The sequence below is a fragment of the Parambassis ranga genome, chromosome 7 (assembly GCF_900634625.1).
Source record: "Parambassis ranga chromosome 7, fParRan2.1, whole genome shotgun sequence".
Taxonomy (NCBI): Eukaryota; Metazoa; Chordata; class Actinopteri; family Ambassidae; genus Parambassis; species Parambassis ranga.
The window spans coordinates 12633180-12655075 of NC_041028.1; the positions used below are offsets into that span (position 1 = coordinate 12633180).

General features: G+C 43.6%; 2 protein-coding genes across 2 annotated transcripts; both read right to left on the bottom strand.

Annotated features, from left to right (window-relative positions):
• Positions 1–248: 248 nt before the first annotated feature.
• cav4b (caveolin 4b) lies at positions 249–1233 on the bottom strand. Its single transcript, XM_028410748.1, has 3 exons — positions 994–1233; positions 675–853; positions 249–432 (listed from the first exon to the last, which is right to left on the bottom strand). Exons 1-3 carry the CDS (start codon positions 1231–1233, stop codon positions 249–251), a joined length of 603 nt encoding a protein of 200 aa, XP_028266549.1.
• A 1145-nt stretch (positions 1234–2378) lies between these two features.
• On the bottom strand, positions 2379–20571 carry LOC114438416 (SLIT-ROBO Rho GTPase-activating protein 3-like). The gene is given in 25 exon segments (XM_028409745.1): positions 2379–4261; positions 4264–4426; positions 5053–5155; positions 5336–5443; positions 5646–5744; positions 6174–6345; positions 6462–6517; positions 6927–7154; positions 7263–7368; positions 7634–7762; positions 7910–7987; positions 8129–8189; positions 9189–9285; positions 9516–9543; positions 9681–9765; positions 9918–10103; positions 10244–10345; positions 10441–10662; positions 10868–10996; positions 11234–11407; positions 11510–11572; positions 12177–12339; positions 12433–12604; positions 14029–14406; positions 20344–20571. Coding segments are annotated over 24 exon segments (2916 nt in total). The 5' UTR covers positions 14099–14406; positions 20344–20571; the 3' UTR covers positions 2379–4139.
• Positions 20572–21896: the final 1325 nt, after the last annotated feature.

Consider the following 21896-nt stretch of genomic DNA (forward strand, 5'->3'; position numbering starts at 1 on the left):
TGAAGTTTAGAATTGCAATAATAACCAGCACTTAAAATAAAAATTATGTTATTACTACATCTAATAATACTGGAAATAAAATTACACATTTGCTTCACATGTAGAAAACATAAAATTACCAGTAGATTAACATTAGCATTTGCACCACTATGCCACATTCAACTATAAAAATAAACACAAGCAATCTATTCACTCACTCACTCACTCACTCACTCACTCACTCACTCACTCACTCACTCAACATACTTTCATACAGTTTCTTTGTCTCTCATTTGTTTCCAGTCCTTGTTCGACAGTAAAACGGCGATTTGGCTGCAGCAGAGAGCGATAGACACACAGAGCGGGGTGATGAAAACATTCACTGCACACAAACACAGGGATCGGAAACAGGGAATGAAGGTGTTGCTCAGCTCTATACAAGGCACCACAAACCTAAGGAAGAGAGAGAGATTTAAATACATGTTTCATGAACATTAAATTCATCATCAAGTCAAGTCATTAAATAAAGCAGGATAGTTGTGTATTTGAAAATTGGGTGTTAAGTGCTGCAAGCAGTTGGTACGACTCTATATTTGTCCTTCATGCTACTGATAAAAATGTGTTTCCTCTCTGGTGCACCTTGCAAAATCTCATGTTTGGAGTCACTGTGTTATCATGCTATCACATCAACATACCAGACATGTAGGGAGGACAGAATGGCCAGTAAAATGCCACACAGGAGAGCAAAGGGCACAGCAAGTAGCAGGGAGAGGCAACGGTACGTCCAGATACGAGTCCTCTCAAAGCAACCTGCACTGTAGATCCACACTCGGTCAGGTGCGGCAGGTTCTGTCAGCACATTGCTGACGTTCACCTACAGCCAGGACAAGAGAGAGAGAGAGCACAGCTGGAGAAACTGGTTGGAAAGAACAGGAGCTTTCTGATCAGGTGATTAGATGAAGTATCTGTCAGTCTGTCGTGAAGGATTCAGAATGAGAAACAAAGTGCAGCGACCTTCAGGTGCTGGTTGATGCATTTGGGATCCCTGTTGACGGGGCGTGTGGGTACAGGCGTAGCAGGAGATGTGGGAGGGGTGGGCAGTTTAGGTGCTGGAGTCGGGGTGGGAGTCGGAGCTTTGGATGCAAACTCTGGTGGAGGAGGAGGAATGTTTATCTGTTCTCCTACTCTGTCATCTTCATCACTGTCCCCATCGATTTTACATTCCACCAGACAGTCGTCGCTCACCATCATCATGCTTACTGCAAGGAAAAGGCATGTTTGCATTCACAACACACAGCAGAATATAAGGTAAAACCTGCCTGCAGACTGTTGACCCAGTGTATACACACACACACACACTTCCAGCAGATTGCAAGCATGTAAGTGTAACAGCGAGCTGAGCTGCAGACCCACCACCTGTTCTTTTGCCCCAGAAAAAGAAGCCCTACCAACATCTGTAAATAGCAGCTGGTATTTTTAAGATGGTATTTTTAAAATTAAACATGTTTTTCTGGATCAGACTTCCTTTAAGCCAGAATGGCAACATATGAACCTTACATACTGAATGCAAACCTCTATTTTCAGCTTTCAATCAGATTATGTGTATTCCACATGCCCACACACAAGTACTGCAAGAAGATATGTGTAGTTTAACCATGACAAGCACACACACACAGATCCACAACAGTGTGAATGATAAACCATGCTTGACCTACCTTGCTTAAAGTGCTGTGATCTTAATCCCGTATCAGTGACAGAGTCACTCGCAGAGGGGAGGGGACAGCAGAGCCCTACAGGGCGCTAATATAAAATGTCAATGAGATCAATTCAGCACCTTCACCACAACGTCCCTCACAGCAGCTGATTCAGCCTGTCGCACGTATAGACACACACACACAGACCTGCAGCAGTTGACACTGACTTACAGTGGCAGAAGTGCTAATGTAGTAGAGAGCCTCTTATTCCTTGTGTGTGTGTGTGTGTTGAGTGCCTGTGGGAAGTGGTTATTTTAGGAGGATGAGCGGATGGGTCTAAAAGATCACATTACAGCACTGGTGTGCCATCTTAAAACAGAATTTGAAACAATGGCACGCACGGAATACTGTGAGTGCTAATTAATGATAATAATCTGACTGTTAAACAGATGCAGTTAACACAGCGATGAGTCACTGCAGCACTTCACAAATAGGATTTGTTACATGGGGTGCAGAGTGGGTGGGTGGGTGGGGGGGGGGGGGGGGGGGTGTATCAGTTCTCTGTAAAGCTCAAATTCACTACAAACTATGTTCTAGGCTGCCCAAGCAGTCCTTTTCTTCCACTGGAAAACAATCCTTCATGCTATGTTAGACACACCAACATCCATTCCTCATTTTTTTTATTGTCATATTTTTAACCACATATACAGTTGGACACGTTAAATTTAGTGACATCATCAAACAGTGATCCAGAATAACATGGGTGTTTTAATCATAGAAGCAGAATCCATCAAAAGAAAAACCAAACAAACCAACAAACAGACTCCACTTCCATGTTTCCAATACTCAAACACAACAGAGGGGGAGATGCTTCATGTACGAACATTTCGAAAAGTCATTGTTACAGCTCACTGCAGAAATCCTGAAACACGTCTGAGTGGGACCTGTGGAAGGTGCTAGTTAATGCAGGGGAGGGGGCAAAATGAAAGGATGAGGAAAGTTCTAATCGCCGCTGCGTTCACAGTTTCTACAAGAGGAGGTCACTGTCCTCTCTCTCTCTCTGATATGGGGGCCATTTGGCTCTTGAGGCTAGGGCACAGTTTCCAGTTGAAGAGTATAAGTCAAGCTAAGACCTGAGAGAGGAACTCTTTACTTTATTCCTTCAAAGCCAAACCTGAGTCAGCCCGTCTTTAACTCGGCAAAAGCCCTGAGATTTGGCCTGTGGATCAGACCGTGTATCACATATGAAGGGGAATGTATTTTCTGTGTTTGTGTCTTATAACACTGCATGCTGTTATGAAGAGTGGTAATGAATTCGCCGCTCGAGGGAGCAGTGAATTCATTAGAGAATTAGATGTCAAAGTGTTCAATCATTTATTAAATGAATAATTGTGAAAATAAATTAGTGTATGTGAAATCTTAATTTTTCACATATTATTGTAACTCACTTTTTTGTATTAACTTTATCAAACTGGCACTATTTCTGAAAGCATCAGTAGACACACACCTGTCACCATTCAGCAAATCATCATAGCAACTGAGCGAAAGCTCCTTAGCTTGGCTCAATGTGAATTAGCTAAAAAGAGATAGCTACTACCTAGCGAGGTGGGTTTGTTATGTTTGTTTACTCAGGGGTGTTTGTAATGTTAATGTTTTTGATGCATGAATTTAAATCTGTTCCTCAAAGAAAGACACACACAAAAATAAAAATAAATGTAAAAATAAAAAGTAGAGACAGTCTGTCTAAAGTCAGGCAGACCAGAATTTAATGCTAAGCTAACAAACCAGGTTGCAATGCAGGTTAAAAACTACAGATGTTTCCCATTTGTTTTGTTTATTCATAGCGAAGTGTAAAAGTCCCATAAAAAGGGTCTTTTAATTAAAAAATGATAAAATTGCATGTCATGACATAAAGGGAACATTTTGTTATTAATATTATTTTATGAATGTTTGGTGTGTTTTGAGAATTAATTTATTATTTAGTCACAAATATTGTTTTGTTACTGAACACTGTGGGGTCTGTAAACATCTTCCTGGATATGTTTTTGTTTTTATAAGATTAAATCTATCGGGTGAAATCACGTGTTAAGAGTAGTAGTATGTGAAGGCACTCCTAGACACAGGCCCCAGATCAGTTTGCTGTTTAAATTACTAAACCCAACATTATGAAGGTGAGCTGATCTCAGACCTGCCACTAGGGGGCAGCGTAAGTCTTGTGATGTACAGTAAGTATTGTGGCAACCACTTTTAAAAGTCAGTCTGGTGAAGTCACATCCCTGATTCTCCCAAAAACTGCAAAAGCCTGGAGAACAAAAACCAGAACATTAAAAAAAGAAGACCAAAACCAGCTGGAAAACAGACACACTGGACGTACAGCAACACGGCACCGAGACTAGTGGCACTATGAGATGGCAGAGACGCAACTATTATACATGTGTCAAAAAAAAATAAAATAAACCGAGATCTTCACCCAAATGCATCGTCGGCACAGGTGTAATAATCATCATCGTCAAACACAATGAACCAGTGACTCCTCAGGCTTCCTGTTCTCGCTCTCAGTCCACCGGTCTGAAAAGGGCCCGTCCTCTGATGCCGAATCCAACTTTTTTGGCAGCAGGGGCGGGTTGAGGAAGAGGGGAGGAAGAGGAGGAAGGAACGGGGGCGGCAGGTGCGGTTAGGGTGGACGGCTGCACTGGAGGCTGGCGAGACAGGAGCTCCTTAAACACTGAGTTCATCTGACGGCTGATCATCTCCTAAGAAAGGAGGAGGAGAAGCAAAGTATCTTACTGAAGTGTCTCTGAAGATTGTATTTCACCCCAAACACAGTCAGCTTTTTCATCCTGATGAAATTATATAATTATTTTTTTATTAATCTTGCTCACATAATAATCTATGGCCTGTAAACGTCGGATTAAATCTCTATTTTTAATTCACACAGCAACATAACAATGTGTTGGTGTGTAGCAACACATTTACAAAGGAAGGAGAAGGGACATTCCTCAGAGAGGTGGTGTACACATGGTTTGGTCATAGGGAAGTAACACTACAGCACAACATATACAAAAAAGTTTACCTTAGCTGCTGTCCGATGAAAATTTGTGTGCATAAATCATTCACAAAAACAGTAAAAAAAGTCTGATTATTGCACCATGTGTGTTTTATCTTTAGCTCACACCAAAACACTGCACTGGGCTAACATGAGCAGCAGCTTGTGTGAAGCTTCAGATGCAGCGTGTTTACAAAGGACCTACTCCTGGTTTATCAATTTAGTTCTTAATAACGAATCACTATAACGTATTACTGGCAGCTATCGATCACACAGTAGCTCCATGTTGACCAGACAGGTGCCGTTGTTTAAAACAAAGGAAGAAACACTCACCTTGTCAATCGGTGTTCTCTCTGCCTGGCCGAATGGAGGTCTGTCTGGGGGTCTGAAGCTGCCCTGCCTCACAGTGTCCAGAGTGTGTCTTCGCTCGTGAGACCTGGAGGTGACATAAAAGATTAATGAAGATCATATTAAAGTAATCAGACATACAGTCTAGACATTGTTAATGTGGTAAATGACTATTGTAGAGAACTGGGCTGTCGACCCCAAACTTTTTAACGGTAGTGTATATATAGATACAGCTATTGTATTGTCTCTGAATGTGTGTCAGGCCTACACCGGCAGGTGTCGTGTGGCGGGGGAGGTTGGCTGCTTCCGACTGGGGCTCCCCTCACTTCCTCTCTGTCTCCCTGGCAGTGAAGCACTATCGCTGTTCACCCGCATCCTGTTGAGACACACACACAAACCTTGGAACTCGGTGTGTATTTAGGCAAATAAGCTTCTGTCTACATGAGCGTGTGTCTGTGTGTAATGGAACTGCTTTTTTTCAGTGTGCATTCTGCTGTCTATTATGTGATTATTGGTGTGTGAGCATACACATATGCTGCAGTGTGCATTAGAGTGTTTGCACGCGTCTCTGTGTGTACCGAGTTGTGTTCTCCGTCTGTGGATCTTCTACTGTCAGGTTTCCAGTGCTGCCTCCTCCTCCTCCTCCTCCTCCTTCTTCTCTTCTCCCTCGCTCTGACCTAAGGGAGGAGAAGAAGAAGAGATATATTAAGCGTATATTTCACTACAGAAAGTACAACCAGTACAAGTTTAAATATGGGATAAAGACTCAGTGACAAATTAATTACAGAAGGAAGCAGAAGAGTGTGACCAGAACAAAATGACTTTCATTATCATTGGACAAAACACTGCTAAGTTCTTGCTCTACAGCTAGTGTTTTCACCCCAGTGTAGGAATCTGTCAGGCAGGGAAGGTCTCAGTTTTTTATATTTATCATCTTTAAACACCACTTTGTGATGCTCACCTCAGGAGAGTGAGTCATAATGTATTCAAGACAATCTATAAATATTGTCGTCAAATGACATTTAATAGGCCGAGATTCCATTTAGGCTCCACTTCATATGCATGTATGTTGAGGATGGATCTGATACTATACAGATATCACTCACCCTTCTAGCACACTGATGTACTTGTGAGGGACGAGACCCTTAACCCCGCCGACCTCGCCTCTCCACCAATCACAGGAGGCCTTACTGTAAAGGATAATTGGCTCTCCCTGCTTGAAGGAAAGCTCTGCTGGAGATCTCGCAACGTAGTCGAACATAGCCACGGCCTCCCATTCTATAAACACAAGCACACAGGCTGCAAGGTTAGAGTCAGAGTCTGACACATGATAATCAGCGTAAATGAATTTGGTACATGATGCATGGCCTGTCTCAGGTGTTTTTTTTACTGACCGTCCTCACTGGGCAGGTGCTCAGCCTCTCCGTCTCCCTCCTCTGTGATTGGTTCGCTGCACAGACACACATGAAAGTGAGTGGTCATGCATAGTTCCTCTTCTCAGACCAGTGGTCATACCACACTTTCTTTACATAACTCACTTATGCAATATGTGAGACATCATAATGTGACGAGCTATCATAATTGACCCTTAACCTCCATGATCATGAAGGGAGGTTTCCATGGCAACTTCCAAAGCAATGGAAGCTGCACAGATATATCTTTAGTATAGTATTATGCTTCAATATAATGAGCTGTAAAACAAACTAACTCAGAGTATGGAAGTAACTAAATGACACAAAATATGTGAGATTGGATAAAACTACAACAACACTGTACAGCAGGAGCTATGGATGAAGTTTTATGGGGCTACAGTTTCACAGCTAATACCACATTGGTAATGTTGGTAACTCTTGTCTCACCAATATTCCTGCTCCAGAGTCATGTGCTTCTCGTAAACAGGACCCGGCAGTTCTGATTGGCTGGGGAAGATGATGTCATGCTGGAGGATCATGGTTTTGACAAGATCATTAACCTGTGGCTGCCTAGCAACAGCATCATCTGATTCCAACCCCCTCAGCAGGCTCGGACCAAAGCAAACGGCCAGGTTGTACGGCTGCATCATGTTCTCATCGCTGTACTGAGACACACTGGGAACACACACACACACACACAGAGAAGGACTTACTATTTTTGGCAGGGGTGTGAAGTTTTATGACCACTGTAGATATTAAAGTTGGGTTGTTGTTGCAACTTACTGATTAAGGAAAGCAAAAAGGTAACGCATCACGATGAGGAGAGGCCTCGGGAAGGTAGAGACGATAACTTTAATCTGGGCAGCTTTTTCTGTCACCCCCTCAATTTCTGCCATGACAGGAAGGAACGACAAAATTAGTGTAGCATCCTGTTTTTTTTTGTTGCAGCAGTTTGAAGGTGCAACAAATAGAGATGTCTGTCATCCAAAATTCAGACTTAAAGGCTGAAACTGTTTCTAAACACAAAATGGTGCATAAACCAAACTGGAAACAGACATCCAAAAAAACCAAGTGAAACCAATTCATGATCTGAAAACAGAAATGCAGACAGAGCATAAGTTTTGTGAGGAGGAGGAGGAGGAGGGGGGTCTTACGGACACACTCCAGCAGCTGAGAGTAGCTGTCGTAGGGGAATAGAGGAGGCTCAAGTCCCCTGAAGTAAAGCTTCAACACCCCGGCCACAGAGTCCAGGTCACACTCACTGTCAGACAGGGGATCCTCTCCTGCATGTACAAATGTACAAACATGTCAGATAAATGTTTGCTCAGCAGACACACACTTAAATGCAGCACCAGATGCTGTTGTTTTCTTGTGTTTTCCATCTGTGATGCAGCTCCAACTCACATACGCTGTGAAGTAAAACCCCTCACCTCTCTCAAATGCATCTCTGATGAGGTTCACCTCCCTCTGTGAGCCAGGAACTCTGAATATCCCCTCATGGTGAAGGCCTGGGAAAGCAAACATACACAAACTTACACTACATGTTGATGGATGCATGGTGTTCCATACACAGGATTCCACCTACTCATTCTCCGCATCCAAAGCTCTCTCAGCATGGCTTACTTGCTACATCATAGAAACTGACTCACCGTGAAGGTTTATGAAACGGATGCAGCTTTCAACCACCACAGGAATCTGTTGCCCAGAGCTCTAGAGGAGAAAGATGGTCAGAAATACAGGGATGAGACTATGTACTGATGTTAACAGGGATATTTAAAAATGAACTAATCATATCATATTTTGGAACATTTATTGTCAGCATATCATCCAAGATCAAATGTAGTTTTAGCATTTTCATAGCCATATATAGAAGGTTACTTAGCCTGTTAGCTTAGCTTAGTGTATGACAGTACATGAGAGTGATGGCCATCCATACTACTTATTTTAATCACTGCTGGGAGTGATGCCATTCATAAGAAGTGTTTCAACACGACATTACATATTTTATAAATCAAGTGCAGCCAGTGTCTGCAAAACTGCTTATATTTCTCATAATGCTGCACTGATCATTTCAGATCGTCACCGACTACTCTCTTCCTCCGAATGGTTTCTAAAACACAGTTTTAGTTCTGCTGTGAGAAAGAACCAAGAAGCCTACAGGTACATGGCAGGTGGGCTTTGTATATGAGCAGTCACAGACGGTGCCGGGTACCTGTGTCCGAGACATTCTCCTTCTTCTTCTGCAACAAGCCAAGCAGAGCAGGGACACAGAAAAAGCTCAGATTAGAAGAGAAGGGAGAGTGACAATAAGGGGAATAAAGATTTAGAGGCAGTGGGAAGCACACACACACACACACACTCAATAGAGGAGTTGAGAGGAGGCAGCAAAGAGGCCAGTGCATTTTAATCCCTTTCACAAGAGAGGGAGGAATAGATAAAGAGGGGGGTGGATTGAAAGGAGAGAAAGCCAGCAATAAGCTATAAGCATGACCATACACAGGAAGGCAGCAGTGTGTACACTTGGGGTCGGGGGGGGGGATGGACTGTCAGCGTGTGCATGTGCTACGAAAAACCCGCCCCATTTCTTCAGCATCAGTGTGACAGGATTTCAAAATAATTTCTTTTGGAGCATTGAAGAGCAGTGCAGCATAGTGCAACAAGCAATACAGGGGAAGTAAAAACAAGTGTGTGTGTGTGTGTGTGTGTTACCTGTATGTAGGAGAGAATGTCTGTGGTGAAGAGTGTGTGGCAGAATTGGGAAACAGGCCTGGACTTCCGCACACGCACTGACCGAGCACATTGCATTCTGGGAAATATAATAGATACAATGCATGATCCCATTTTACATATGATTATGATTAAAGATCTAATAATGGTTATAGCTTCTATAATAAATCAAGTGTCCCCCTCTAAAAATAAGCTCATAGAAATTTGGTTCAAACGTCTCCTCTCCTCGTCCTCTCTGCTCTCTCCATCCCTCTATGCGTCTCTCAGTCACACTTGCTTTATTACCAGCTGTGTAAATACACTGTTTACCTGGAAGGGTCGCTGTCAACGGCCTCAGCTGGAAGACAGAGACAAAAAATGTAAAGGGTTTGATTTAGGGTGTGTACTTTTATGAAAGTGGAAACCAATGTGGTGTTTACAGATCTGATCAGTAGCAACATTACAATGACTTTATTCTATATAGTATAAGAGTACCTTTCTGTATGGCATCTTGTAGAAGATCATGTTTGGCTTGAAGTTTGGAGGTCAGAGAGCTGCTGGTGAGGAATTCCTTCACTTTCTAAGATGAAATGTAAAATAACTCCAGTAGTACTAAGAAAGATCTGAAACATTATATCAAACACTGGAAAGCCAGAACAACATTAATCTGATATAGTAAATAAATGTGATGACAGGTCAACTGAAGCATGCGCATGCTCTGCATCGGCTTACTGTAAAGTAGTAGGTCTCTGTCTCCTGCTGATTGGCTCGACGCTTGGCAAGGGTAAGTTTTTGGAGTGTGCCACCCGCAGGTGTCTCATGTGATAGGCTGCTGGGCACGTCTGGAGAGGGGTTACAGTCGCTGTCGCATATAGTTTCCAGCAGGGCGGCGAGTGTGGCTTTAAGAGTTTTACTGACCTGCAAAATGAAGAAAAAGCAGACTTGGCAATTCATTCATTACCGGTATTTGTTTTTTAAGCAAATTTTCGGTTTATGTTTATGTCAAACTGGGACAGACAGGTCATTACAGAATCAGGAAGTGAGAATAATTAGCTGACCTCTTCTGTTTCCAGGGTAACGGCAGCAAGTCGAGATTGAAGCTGTTGAAATCTGGTCTCCAGCTCATACCTCACCTGGCTCTCTGCACTCACTTCACATACCTTAAGATTTACATTAGAAAGACAGAATGCCATCAGGTCAGAAGTTTTGCTGCTGCAAAACAAGCACAGCTAAAGCTGAGATGCATCCATTTCACCTGGTCTCCTTCATGAGGGTGGTAGTTAAACCTGAATGGCAGGCAGAAGGCGGCGTCATGTTGCTGTAGCAACGCATCTCTGTCTCCACCCTGATCCAGGGATGTTACGGCAGCCTCTAGCTGCTTAAGGCCCGTCTCCTCTGTCTTTTGGATGCGCCACCTACTGGCCAGGTAGCACTTCATCACCCTCTCCATGGACAGATGGAAACCTAGGTCACAGCACTGCCAAGAGACAGGAGGGAAGGGAAGGAGGGAGAGAAAGAGGGTGAGGATGGAAATGATGAGAGAACAGGTTGAGTGTTCTGGATGGAAGGTGTTTTTTTTTTATTTCTTGACAGGAAGTTATTCAGTTTAACTATTGTATTTGTTCCAGCATAATAAGGGTCACAAATACAAACACAGAGCCCATAATATACACAATCCTTACGTCAATGAGAGTGCTGACATCCTGCAGGTAGTACTTGTTCATGGCTGCATTTGCTGCTGCTAGATTCAGCAGGTAGTCATTTCTAGCCTTGGTGCACTTCAGCTGGGTCTCCTGCACTCTGCCATGCCTCTGTGCAATGCATACACACATGAACAGAAAATGTAACATAGCAATACAAAACCGCATGCTGATAACAAGGTGTACATTGTTATATCATACCAAGCCCCATTTCACTCAAACAAATACACACAGGACACACTATGCGTTCAGAGAAACTATGCACCAACAGGAACAGGAAATGGTTTGCTTGGTTCAAGAGCTTCAAAACTTTCTGTGTCTTTTTCTCTCAGCTTCTCACACACTCACCTTTTCCATCATTTTCTCCATCTTCTTGACTGAGCTCCGCCTCTGCCCTACCAATTGGCCGGGGCCGAGGTCAGTTGATTTGCCGGTGTGTCTCTCCTCCAAGCGCTCGGCTTCTTTCAGCTTCCCCTCAGCTATCAGGCAGTCTGTGTGGTACTGGTTATATGTCTTCAGAGCCTTCATCAGTCAAACAGCCCAAACCACACAGCAGCACTGTCAATGTCAGTCCATTATTACAATTACCATGTTGCATGCAGGACAACAGCATGAAGTGCTCACCGTCTGCAGCTCTGTGGTGACCTTTAGCAGCTCATCCTGCATCTGGATTCCAACTTCTTTACTCTGCAACATGGAGGATAAGGATGTGGAGCCACAATAAAGAAAGTGTGAGCTGCGTTTTACATTTCAGTTGTTAAATAATGATCTTTTAAAGGGCTTTAAGGCGGGTTGTTGAGCACTGTTACCCATTTCCTCTGGTTTTAAGTGATCATGCTCTGATAAAGTAATATCCTTAGTTGTCTTCAGAGACACACCACATTGTTATTGTGTTGTTCAGCTACTTTTCAAGATAGAAGATTGTGTTATAATTTTACAGCATTAGTGCTTGGAAGTGGAAAAGCTAAAAGGGCTCTGCTTGGCATCAGGCCTAACAACACCTCTCAGCTGCTTAGAAATGACTGTAGCGGCTTAATTGAGATTCTGCTCACTGTTCAACCATGAGAACGTACAGAGTACCCGGTATGTGTCTGACAACCAGTAATTTCAGCAAGACAAGTCTGTGTACTTTACAAAATGACCATGTTATCAGGACAAATACATAAAGAGTGAATTTATGTATATGTGTGTTATACATGGCTACCGCTTTCCCTTTCAGTTCCGCTCTCAGCGTGTCAGTAGTCTGTCACTACACATCCCAAATGTGATCTAACAGCAAACCTCCTCTCACCCGTTTGTGCAGGCGGTGTGTGTCCTCTGTGCTGTGCACCAGCCTCTGTGTGAGTGTGTTGCAGCAGGTGTCACCCAGCGCTGCATGTTCGCGGCTCTCCAGACGAGTCTGAGTCAGCAAAACAGACCAGACCTGACACACGGACTGACCCCACTGCTCCTTCCTGCAGAACAACAGACATGTTGCCTGAGATGATGGCATGGCATATGAGAAGCAGGTGAGATGCATGTCTGCACGCACAGTGGGCACATCTTACTTTTTAGTCTTGTGGGTGAATCTCTCTGTGAGTTTGTCGAGGGCACGCGCGTATTCAGCCTCGATGTCGCCACGTCGCCGGAGAAACTCAGACATGTCTGAGAGCTGCTGCTGTTTCACCTCCACCTGAGAGTCTAAAATCTTTATCTGGTCTGTCAGCTGGGCCCGCAGGTCTGACATGACACAGACACAGAGACACGGTGAGGGCAGCCATTTGAGTAAATACATGTTCATAGGCTTGGACACATGCTTACACATGCAAACACACAGAGTGAGACAGAGACATGTGAGAACACACATTCACACAGTGAGTGAGGTGTAACAGGCCAGACAAACTGAACAGACATTCAAATACTGAGGGCTGACTGTGGCTTTGTGTTATGTTTTCTGTGTCTGGGGTCCAAACGATGAAAAATTCAGATGAGAATAAGACGAAAAAGAGCCTTGTGACTTTGCCATTTGCGAGCTTCTCTAGTTTCCAAACCTACACAGCCAATCACAGTGAGGCCTCTCATCAATTAAACATGCTCAACTAGCCAAAAAGCTGCCACACAATCTGGGGCCACAGACACTCAGTGACGGCCTGACACTGGCCTCCGGACTGATGAGTCACTTTCTTTAAAAATTCAAAAAATCATAAATATTAATAAATGTGCAGACCAATAACAGACGCAGGGACAGACCTGCTCCACATAATGGAGACAGTATTTAGTACATGTGATAATCACACATTCAGACTCACAACACACATACACATTTAGAAAATTAGCCATTCTTCTGCATTCTGTCTCTCTCTGCTGCCTACGTTGACAGTGAGAGTCTTATTTAGACTGCAATGTATGAATTATTACACACAGTTGACTTATTGTAATCCAGCAAAACCTGATGTTGCACACAGACGCTTGTATGCAAACATAGCTAAGCCAGCAGAGCAGTGGCCCGGCGCTGCTCTTTGCTTTGAAAAGGCTAATACAAACATCATTCTCTGAAATAACACCACCTTTGCATCACTCCCTCACCTCTCCTCTCCCCCGTTTCTTTTCTGGGCTCTCTCTCTCTGTTTCTTCTCTTCTTTGCTTGTTTCCCCTATTCCCTGTTTCCCTTCTTTACTCCTTTTCTGTGTCTTTGTGTGAGTACACAGCCCAGGGCTGACTGGATGTGAGGAGACAGCATCACTAATACTAGCTATAAATATACCCTTGTAGTACAGTACAGAGAGCCAGCCAGCCACGGCATGCACCCTCCAAATCGGAACACATCACACACACATGCTGTTGTCATGTTTTAAATCTTGTTTTGGTCATATTCAAGCTTTGTGTGTTTTTCTGATTTGAGAACTCTTTGTGCAAATTGTCATGGAGCTCAGGAGAAGAGCGATGATTTTATCAGCATCTGACAACATTTTTGAGCATGCGCATGAAGACATATGCACACATACGAGTGCATGGCTGGATGACTGCAGAGCAACTGCACACGTTTTATGCATGAATGCACCTCTGCTGTCTTATACGCGCTCATGCGTGCAGGTAAGCGCATGCAGAAGTGTCATAAAAGGGTACACTGGGACGCGCACGCTCACATGCACAAAGCAGCTCACCTTTCATCTGCGACTCGTACTCGGCCAGACTCCCCTTCTCCTTCCTCAGCTTTCCATGTGATGTCATCATCTTTGACCCTTTGACCCTCGTCTGTCACAAGACTGATGTCTGATTCTTCTCAGGGCCTCGCAGTCTCCCCCCTTCCTCCTCCTCTTCTTCCTCCTCCTTCTCAGAAACCTCTCAACCTCGGCTCCTGCTCCGGCTCAGTAGTCTGTGACCTTTCACCCCCGACCCCTTGGCCTTGCTGCTCTACAGCTGTGTGTGGCGCATCAGCATCAGTGTCGATTGGCTGCTCTGGGCGGGGATGTCAGTTGGGTCGATGTGTCCATGGAATCCCTCAGGTTTCTGATATGAATGCTGTTCCATAGGTGGCCTGCCTTGAGTAGCAGAGAGAGAAGAGAGAGAGAGGAGAGAGAGAATCAGCAAGAGGAACTGGATATGGATGACAAGAGGACAGCGGGGGCCACGAGAGGCAGATTTATAGAGTTCGGAACGAGAGAATGAACGAGTCAGAGGACAAATGAGGGCAGGGTGACAAGAAAGAAAGGGACAGTGACACCAGGGAAGGGAGATTTAATAGGAGGGATAGTGAGACAGGGGCAGTGCACAGAATGGACAGTAAGAGGGCAGAGTGATGAGGATGTGAGGGAGGAAGGATGAAGGATAAAGGATGGGGGATGGGAGGATGAGAGCTGATGAGTAACAGCAGTAATGAAGGACATTTGGTGCCTCTAGGTCAGTGGTTAGAGGTGTCCATAAAGGTAATACACAAGCAGAGGCCACCAATGATAATTACACACACAAAGCAGGATGTAGTAAATGATGACAACAAACTGGTCTGCTAAAGTGTCACTCAATGTCTGTTGACCCAGAACAAAATGTTTGACTGAGACTTTTTTTCTTTTACTTTTTTATCTTTTAATGATCTCTTCATACGCAGCAGGACTCTCCCCAGATAAAGTAACACTCATGCTTTGGGTTTTGGCTGCAAGTTTTGTAGATGGGACTACTTCCCAGAACTCCCACAAACCTCTCGATGTTCCAGGGGTTTGTTGTTGTACTTGTGGAACCAGAAAGCAAATTCTCTGCAAGGTTCAGAAGTCCAACAGCCAGTTCAGTGGCCCTCTTTAGAGGTAAATCCATCTCTGGGAGCAGCAGGGGATCCCCCAAAAAAGAGCAACGAGAAGTTGCAGTAGACGGGCTGCCATGACCCTGATGGACAAAGTGCAGTGTAGAATGCAGTCTCCATGTCTCATAGCTAAACCAGAATCTGATCTGAATAAACAATGTGGTGAATACATGGAGCTCCCACCACCTGCCTGGCCCTCAGCGCCTCATGTCTGTTCACACTCTGCTCAGAGTCTGATCACACATCAACCTAACAGTAAAACAGGCACTGAACTCTTCATGCATAAAATCATTCTAATGATGCTGTCTTCCTTTATATGTAGTCTACCTCTTGACTGAGTTTGAATAGCGTAATATTTGATCGATGGTGAGTCAAAAACAAAAGTAACTTCAAACTTCTTGAACTAGGGGAAGCCTGAATTAGACCCTCCCACTCCATAACTCATGACCATAGCTGGAAGCATTAGTTTAAAAGATGTGACTGTTAACCAGGCAGGAAGTGTGTCAGTATGAAACACCGTGAGTTGCATTATGTGAGAAGCCATAAAAGACCAAACTAAGGTCTAAAAATTTGTCTCCTAGTTTCTATAGTTGTCAGTCTTGTCTCTAGTAAAGTAAAAGTAAAGTTAAGTAAAAACATAAATAATCACGATGACAGAAACTGCTTTGAAGAATGCTGAGTTCTGACTTTTAACATCAAGGGGCAAGCATGCAGACATCTCACACACACACACACACACACACACACACAGACAGATGAAACTTCACTTTCCACATCCTGTGAAGGTTTCTCAACAGGTTTCAGCACTGTGTGCCAAAATGTGCCGCTTTCACTGAAAACACTGTTCCTCAATCAGCCTCAAGCAAACATTCAGGTTTTAGGTTCAACAGTAAATGAAGCAAAATGTGGCCACAAAAACACCCTCATTCCAACAGTGACCTGATTAAACTTGTGCAGGCATTTAGTGACCTACACATGGCATCGTGCTGCTATCCAGAAAGTAAAACACAAACTGAAAATGTCCTCAAATAGTGCTTATAATATTATTTGTCATTGTAACTAAAGAAGCCACCCCAAACCTAACCAGAGCCATTAAACCTGTGCTTTCAGTTCCTTTCTCAGACTCGTGCAGTGGATGTGATCCAGACATATTTCACTGACGGTTTCAGGCAACATGCAGTTAAAAAAAATGCAAAGAGATTTCTGCAAATGAGACTCTGAGGGCCCAGAGACCTCCAAAAGGCTCCGGAGACCTTCATCAGCGTGTGACCCTAATCTGCACAGAACAAAGCGAATGTAAATGATCTGAGGAGAGAGAGAAGGAGCTGAGAGAGATTCACCAAAGACTGAGTGGGTGACTGAGGGTGAATGGGGGGGGGGGCAAAAAGGGCAGCCAGGACAGAGGGATGAAGGTTATTGGGAAACAGTGTTTTATGCTTAAAGTCAAGGTCATGTGGTACGAGTGGTGAATATGAAGTAGATTGGATACAAGAGAGGAAATCTGTGGTAGAGTGTTAAACATCACTATTGCTATCAAGGGGGATTTTCAACTAATTTCTTCTGAAGAAAAAAATTGGAACGCTAAGCAGAAGCAGTACAAGTGGGATATTGTGCTAGATGTTAAGGCCGATACTGTATGGGGATTTCCATGACACAACTTAGAGCCAATAACACTGTACTGTATCTTCCTTTCTGTTTTTGTGCAGAAAACTATTGCATTCTTCAACTATTACAGCTGTGTAAAATTATGATCTCTGCTAATGTGTGAAAGGCCAAATAGGGGGAAAAACGCTGTGTAAATATTAAGGAAGGACACACATGGGTGTCATCAAGACACAGAGCCAGATGATCTTACTTCCTGAACAGCAGACTTTTGGGAAATGCAACATTTCCGCTGAACAGTAACTGATGCCCAGGTGCTGAAGTATTGTTTTTATCTGATTTAATGATAAGCAAGGAGGGTGTCAAATATGATCTAATGCTAAACAGACTTGCTACAGTTGTACATTGACTGTGAACACCAGTCAGGTGTGACAGACTGATTGAAGCAGCTCTTGTAGACACAGACAGTAATGAGAGGGGATGGAGCCTGTTGCAATTTAAGCTGCAGGAGGAATCAGTAAGATAAACAACAGTTGTTGGGTTAAATGGGTGTTAGGGATTTGTTAGGGTTGTGTTAGGAGGAACCTGCGAAAATGTGTCATCAGCCATTGTTTTTAACTACACTTTTGAATGTCCGGGTTTTGTGGTATAAGCAACTGTTGTACCAGTCACTAACCTCCATATTAAAACCTGTGCCGTAGTGCATCTGTACCAGATGCTGTCTAAGCTGCAGGGGATCCTGGAGAACAGCTTCCATCCTCTCCACAACGTGCTGCTGAAGTGCAGGAGTACTTTCAGTGCTAAGACTGATCCCTCCTAAATGCACCACTGAGCGCCACAGGAGGTCATTCCTTCCTGTGGCGATCAAACTGTACAACTCCGCCCTCTGAGATCAGAAAATCTGATCTAACACACTGTCTTATTACTTATATCCATATTGGTCCTATTATAGACACTGTCTGATTTTACTGCACACAGTATAGGTTGTATTATATATGACTACCAGTTTTCACTTGCCTGGATATTAGTTGAATGTTTATTATTGTTTAGAATTTTATTTAGGTTTTTTTTTTATTCTATTCTTACTATTTTACCTTATTTTATATTTCTAACCTGTTTTGAGTATACATGGAGCACCTGGAATGCAAGCAATTTTCCCAATCAATCAATTAATAAAGTATGTCTGATTCTGTAGGTGGACTCAGGTGGTGCAAAGGTGGTGGTGGCCAGAACTCCCTACTAAACTGCTCTACAGTAAACCTATGGGTGATGTCATGGGTGGTCTGTCCAGCTTTATTTACAGTCTGCAAGAGATGAACTGAAGCAGCATTACTGGTTTATGTGGGATCCATGCTAGATAGTGCTAATAACTAAAAGTCTATATCTAGACATTGATACATTAAATTTGCCATTCTTTCTACAATCTGTTCTTTTCAGTATCTTAGCAGCTAAAGTCAACACCTAAGTCTAAACAGTGAACCTTTAAAGTGCGATTTATATATACAAAATGTCCCAGAATCTTAAGGTCTTTAAAATACTGAAACTACTGTGAAGCTAATGTCGGCTTATTTATTGGCTGCTAGACTACGATTCTAAAAGCAACACAAACAGCCAGCTACATCAGGTAGAGTGCCATCATTCTGGCTCTTGCCCCAGGTTTCATCTACAACGTGTCATGGGATTAAGCTTGATGCAAAATTTAGTACATAAGGTAGCCAAAATTCAAATCCATCATGTCGCTGACAGAGTCTGCTGCTCACCACACTTTTTCTACATGCCTTTAAAACTGCCACTTGTGCAGCAGCTGCCACAGCAAACAGGAAATCGTGTCATAGTGCGCCATTAGAAGTTTTCACTCTTGCACCATATGTGGAGGATTCCTCTGTACCTGCAAAGTTTTCAGCAGCAGCTTAACCCAGGCTGTCATCGCTGGCACAACACACACCATGGGGACGGCTCGTTTCAAGGTGGCAGTGGAGAAATGCACATAATAATGCATCACATAAAAGTAAGCATAGGTAAAAGGCTGTGAATTATCAGTGTTTGGCAGGAGTATAGTAATAACATTATACACATGGCATAAGGCTCCTTTTAGAGTTTGGTATGCTACCTAATTGCAAATGCACACTGAGCAATTTCAAAGTCAGACAGGGCAGCAAAACCAAAGCCAAAGGGCAGGAAAGATTTCCTGTGCTGTCCAGGCTGCCATGGTGAACTTTAACGAAGATCATTTACAGGTAATGTTTGTGGAGCGCATACCTGTAGGTCCTGGAAGAGGGCAAAAAAAAAATCTGAAACAGTTGAGCAGTGTGAGGGGGTGGATGGCTGTCAGGCCAGCCACATCCGCTCCTCAGGCACAGCTAAAACCTTTAGCTCCAGCAATAGAGCTTTCTCTGACAGGACAAACTACAGGTCAGTGTAGGTTTGGATCTTCTGCCAGGTTTGACCCTTGTTTCTACAAATACTGTACTGCATTCAGTTCTATTATATGCTACGTTAAAACAAATGGATCAGTTGTTAGTTTGCTGATTAGATCCACTTCCTGAAAGTATAGGAGGCCCTCTTCTACAAGCAGGTAGGCGAACATATCCCCCCCCAAAAAAAAAGTGACACATGAATGCACCATTGCACGATATCCGTATCATTCTGAAGTTATTCTGCATCATGAGTGTGTTTTCATGCCAACAGAGCACTGTAAGTGTTGCTCATATTTTTTTAAATTTGATAGAAATATTCACATGTCTGAGCTCACAGACAAGACTTAAGTGTAGTAGTACTCACTTTGCACATGTGCAAATGGACACAAATAACACGAATGTGACACATCACCCGGTGGCTACTACTCTGACTGCTCTGCACAAACACTTGTTTTGATGCATTGAAAGTAAGACTGTAGCTTTCATGGCAGGTTGCTGTTGGAGGTTAGACCGGGTTTTTTTTATAGTGTGTGTCATAATTTAAATCAACAGACAGTCAACTGCAAGACAGTCATGAAGGTGCTAATGCTGAAATCCTGGATTTAACCTAAGTTGAACTCATCAAATTTCAAACAGCATTAGCCACATTATCTTTGCTGTTTTTCCACACAAAGAGAATGCTTCCTTGCAGAAGCCCTGGTGAAGCTTGTTTATGCTTTAATAAGATAATGTGAATTAGCTGTCAGTACAGTGTGATGAGGGTGATGGGCACGGGAGGGTAATAAACCTCTAACAGCACTTGAAGTGTTAAGTATTATTTACAGTGGCTGTAAATCAGCCCATATGGTCAAACCACTGTAGCAGGTCTCCACACAATAGACACATAAACACCTCAGCATAATTACACAAGCATGTAAACACACACACACACACACACACAGCATCCACACTGCAAATGGTACTAACGTATTACATAATTGATACAGTCAGGAGCTCCATTTGTCCACTTAGAAAACCCCAAGTGCATACAGTGTCCATTTAAAACACTAAACTATATATAAACACACAGTCATGTTGACTTCAGTCACACACACACACACACACACACACACACACACACACACTGTTGTTATTGGATTCACGAGCAGCATGACAGCCGTACATACCTCACTTTATGCTCCTCTTCTGTCTCTTTCTGTCTCAGCTCTCCTCTTCTCTGCTCATCCTTTCGTTCTATCTCGCACACACACAAACACACACTCAGAGCAGTGTGTTTGAATCTGACAGATTTCTCTCAGCTCAGTACTCTCCTCCCTCCCTCTCTCTCTCTCTCTCTCTCATTTCTCAGACACACACTCAAAAACAGCCCTCCCTCCCTACCTCCCGCCTTTCTTTCTTCCCTCTCCTGCCAAATATGCCAAATAGCCTCCCCTCTCACACTCGCGCCAGAGCTGCCTCTCTCCTCCCACCTCCCTCCCCTCTCTCCCTCACTGCCATGCGAAGCAGTGCGAAAGCCACAACCCAAGCCACGCCCCTCCCCCGCTCTCTCCTCTCCGGGCGGCTATAAATACCACTGCTGCTATGAATATACCGTCTTTCTCCCTCAGCATCCCTCGCTCTTGCTCTCTCTCTCTCTCTCTGCATCCATCCATCCATCCCTCGCCTGCCCTCCCCTCCACCCCTCCCTCCCTCCATCCCTTTCGCTCTAAATGTTTTTCTGATGACCTTGTATTATTCGCCCTTACAACACCATCACATGGCAGCATCCTTTCTCTTCTCACACACGCGCGCGCGCTCGTAAGCGCGTTTCAACAAGGCATGTCCTCAAAGCAGATACACGCACACACGAAAAAGAGCCACAATATCACATTAACACAACCACAGACAACAGCGTTTGCTACTATTCGTCTCCTGCGCTTCCTGTCTGTTGCACCGGATGCGGCGCTTTATTCCTCGTGACGGCTGTAAAACACACACACACACACACACTGATCGAGAGACACGCATCGGCAGCATAGCACACTGTACTTCACTCACTACTTCACTGGCATCACTAATAGCATTAACACCCGCTCAAAAATGAGTCAATCTGCACGCAGTTATGATGATTAATGAATGTACCTGTTCTTGTCAGTGAAATCTATTATTGCTGCATACACGATGTTTCTCAGCATCTCAGAAAGCATGTATGTTACATGATTAAGCCATTCTTTACAGGGATCAGCAGGTCAGTGGCTAAACTGACTTTATTAGACTTTCACTATACTGTACTGTAGGTATCATGAACATTAAGGCAGCATCCTGTCTCTGTTCTAGCTCACTGCCAGTGATTATTGTCTGGGAATGAGGTTACTAACATCTGGTGCAGGCGTGTTATGTGCATCAAGGGTACACTTAAAACGGGATCAAATCTTCACCCGCAGGCCATATGGTATATAGCCTCACGGACGTGATTAATCCTTGGATTGCATCAGCATCGCCTGGCTGTAACTTCATAAATGAAAGAAGCAAAAATGTGAACTGCACAAAAGACTGATTGTTAAGAGGCTGCATTTCTGCTCATGTGTCTCTTTAGATCAGGGCAGGTATAGAAAACCACAGGGTGCCTATATGCAACACCATATAAGGCAGCACAGCCCAGCACCTCATGCATTTGCTTGCCCTTTTTTTACACGATTCTGACAGTTCTTCACAAATTTCTGCAGGAATAATTAAAATG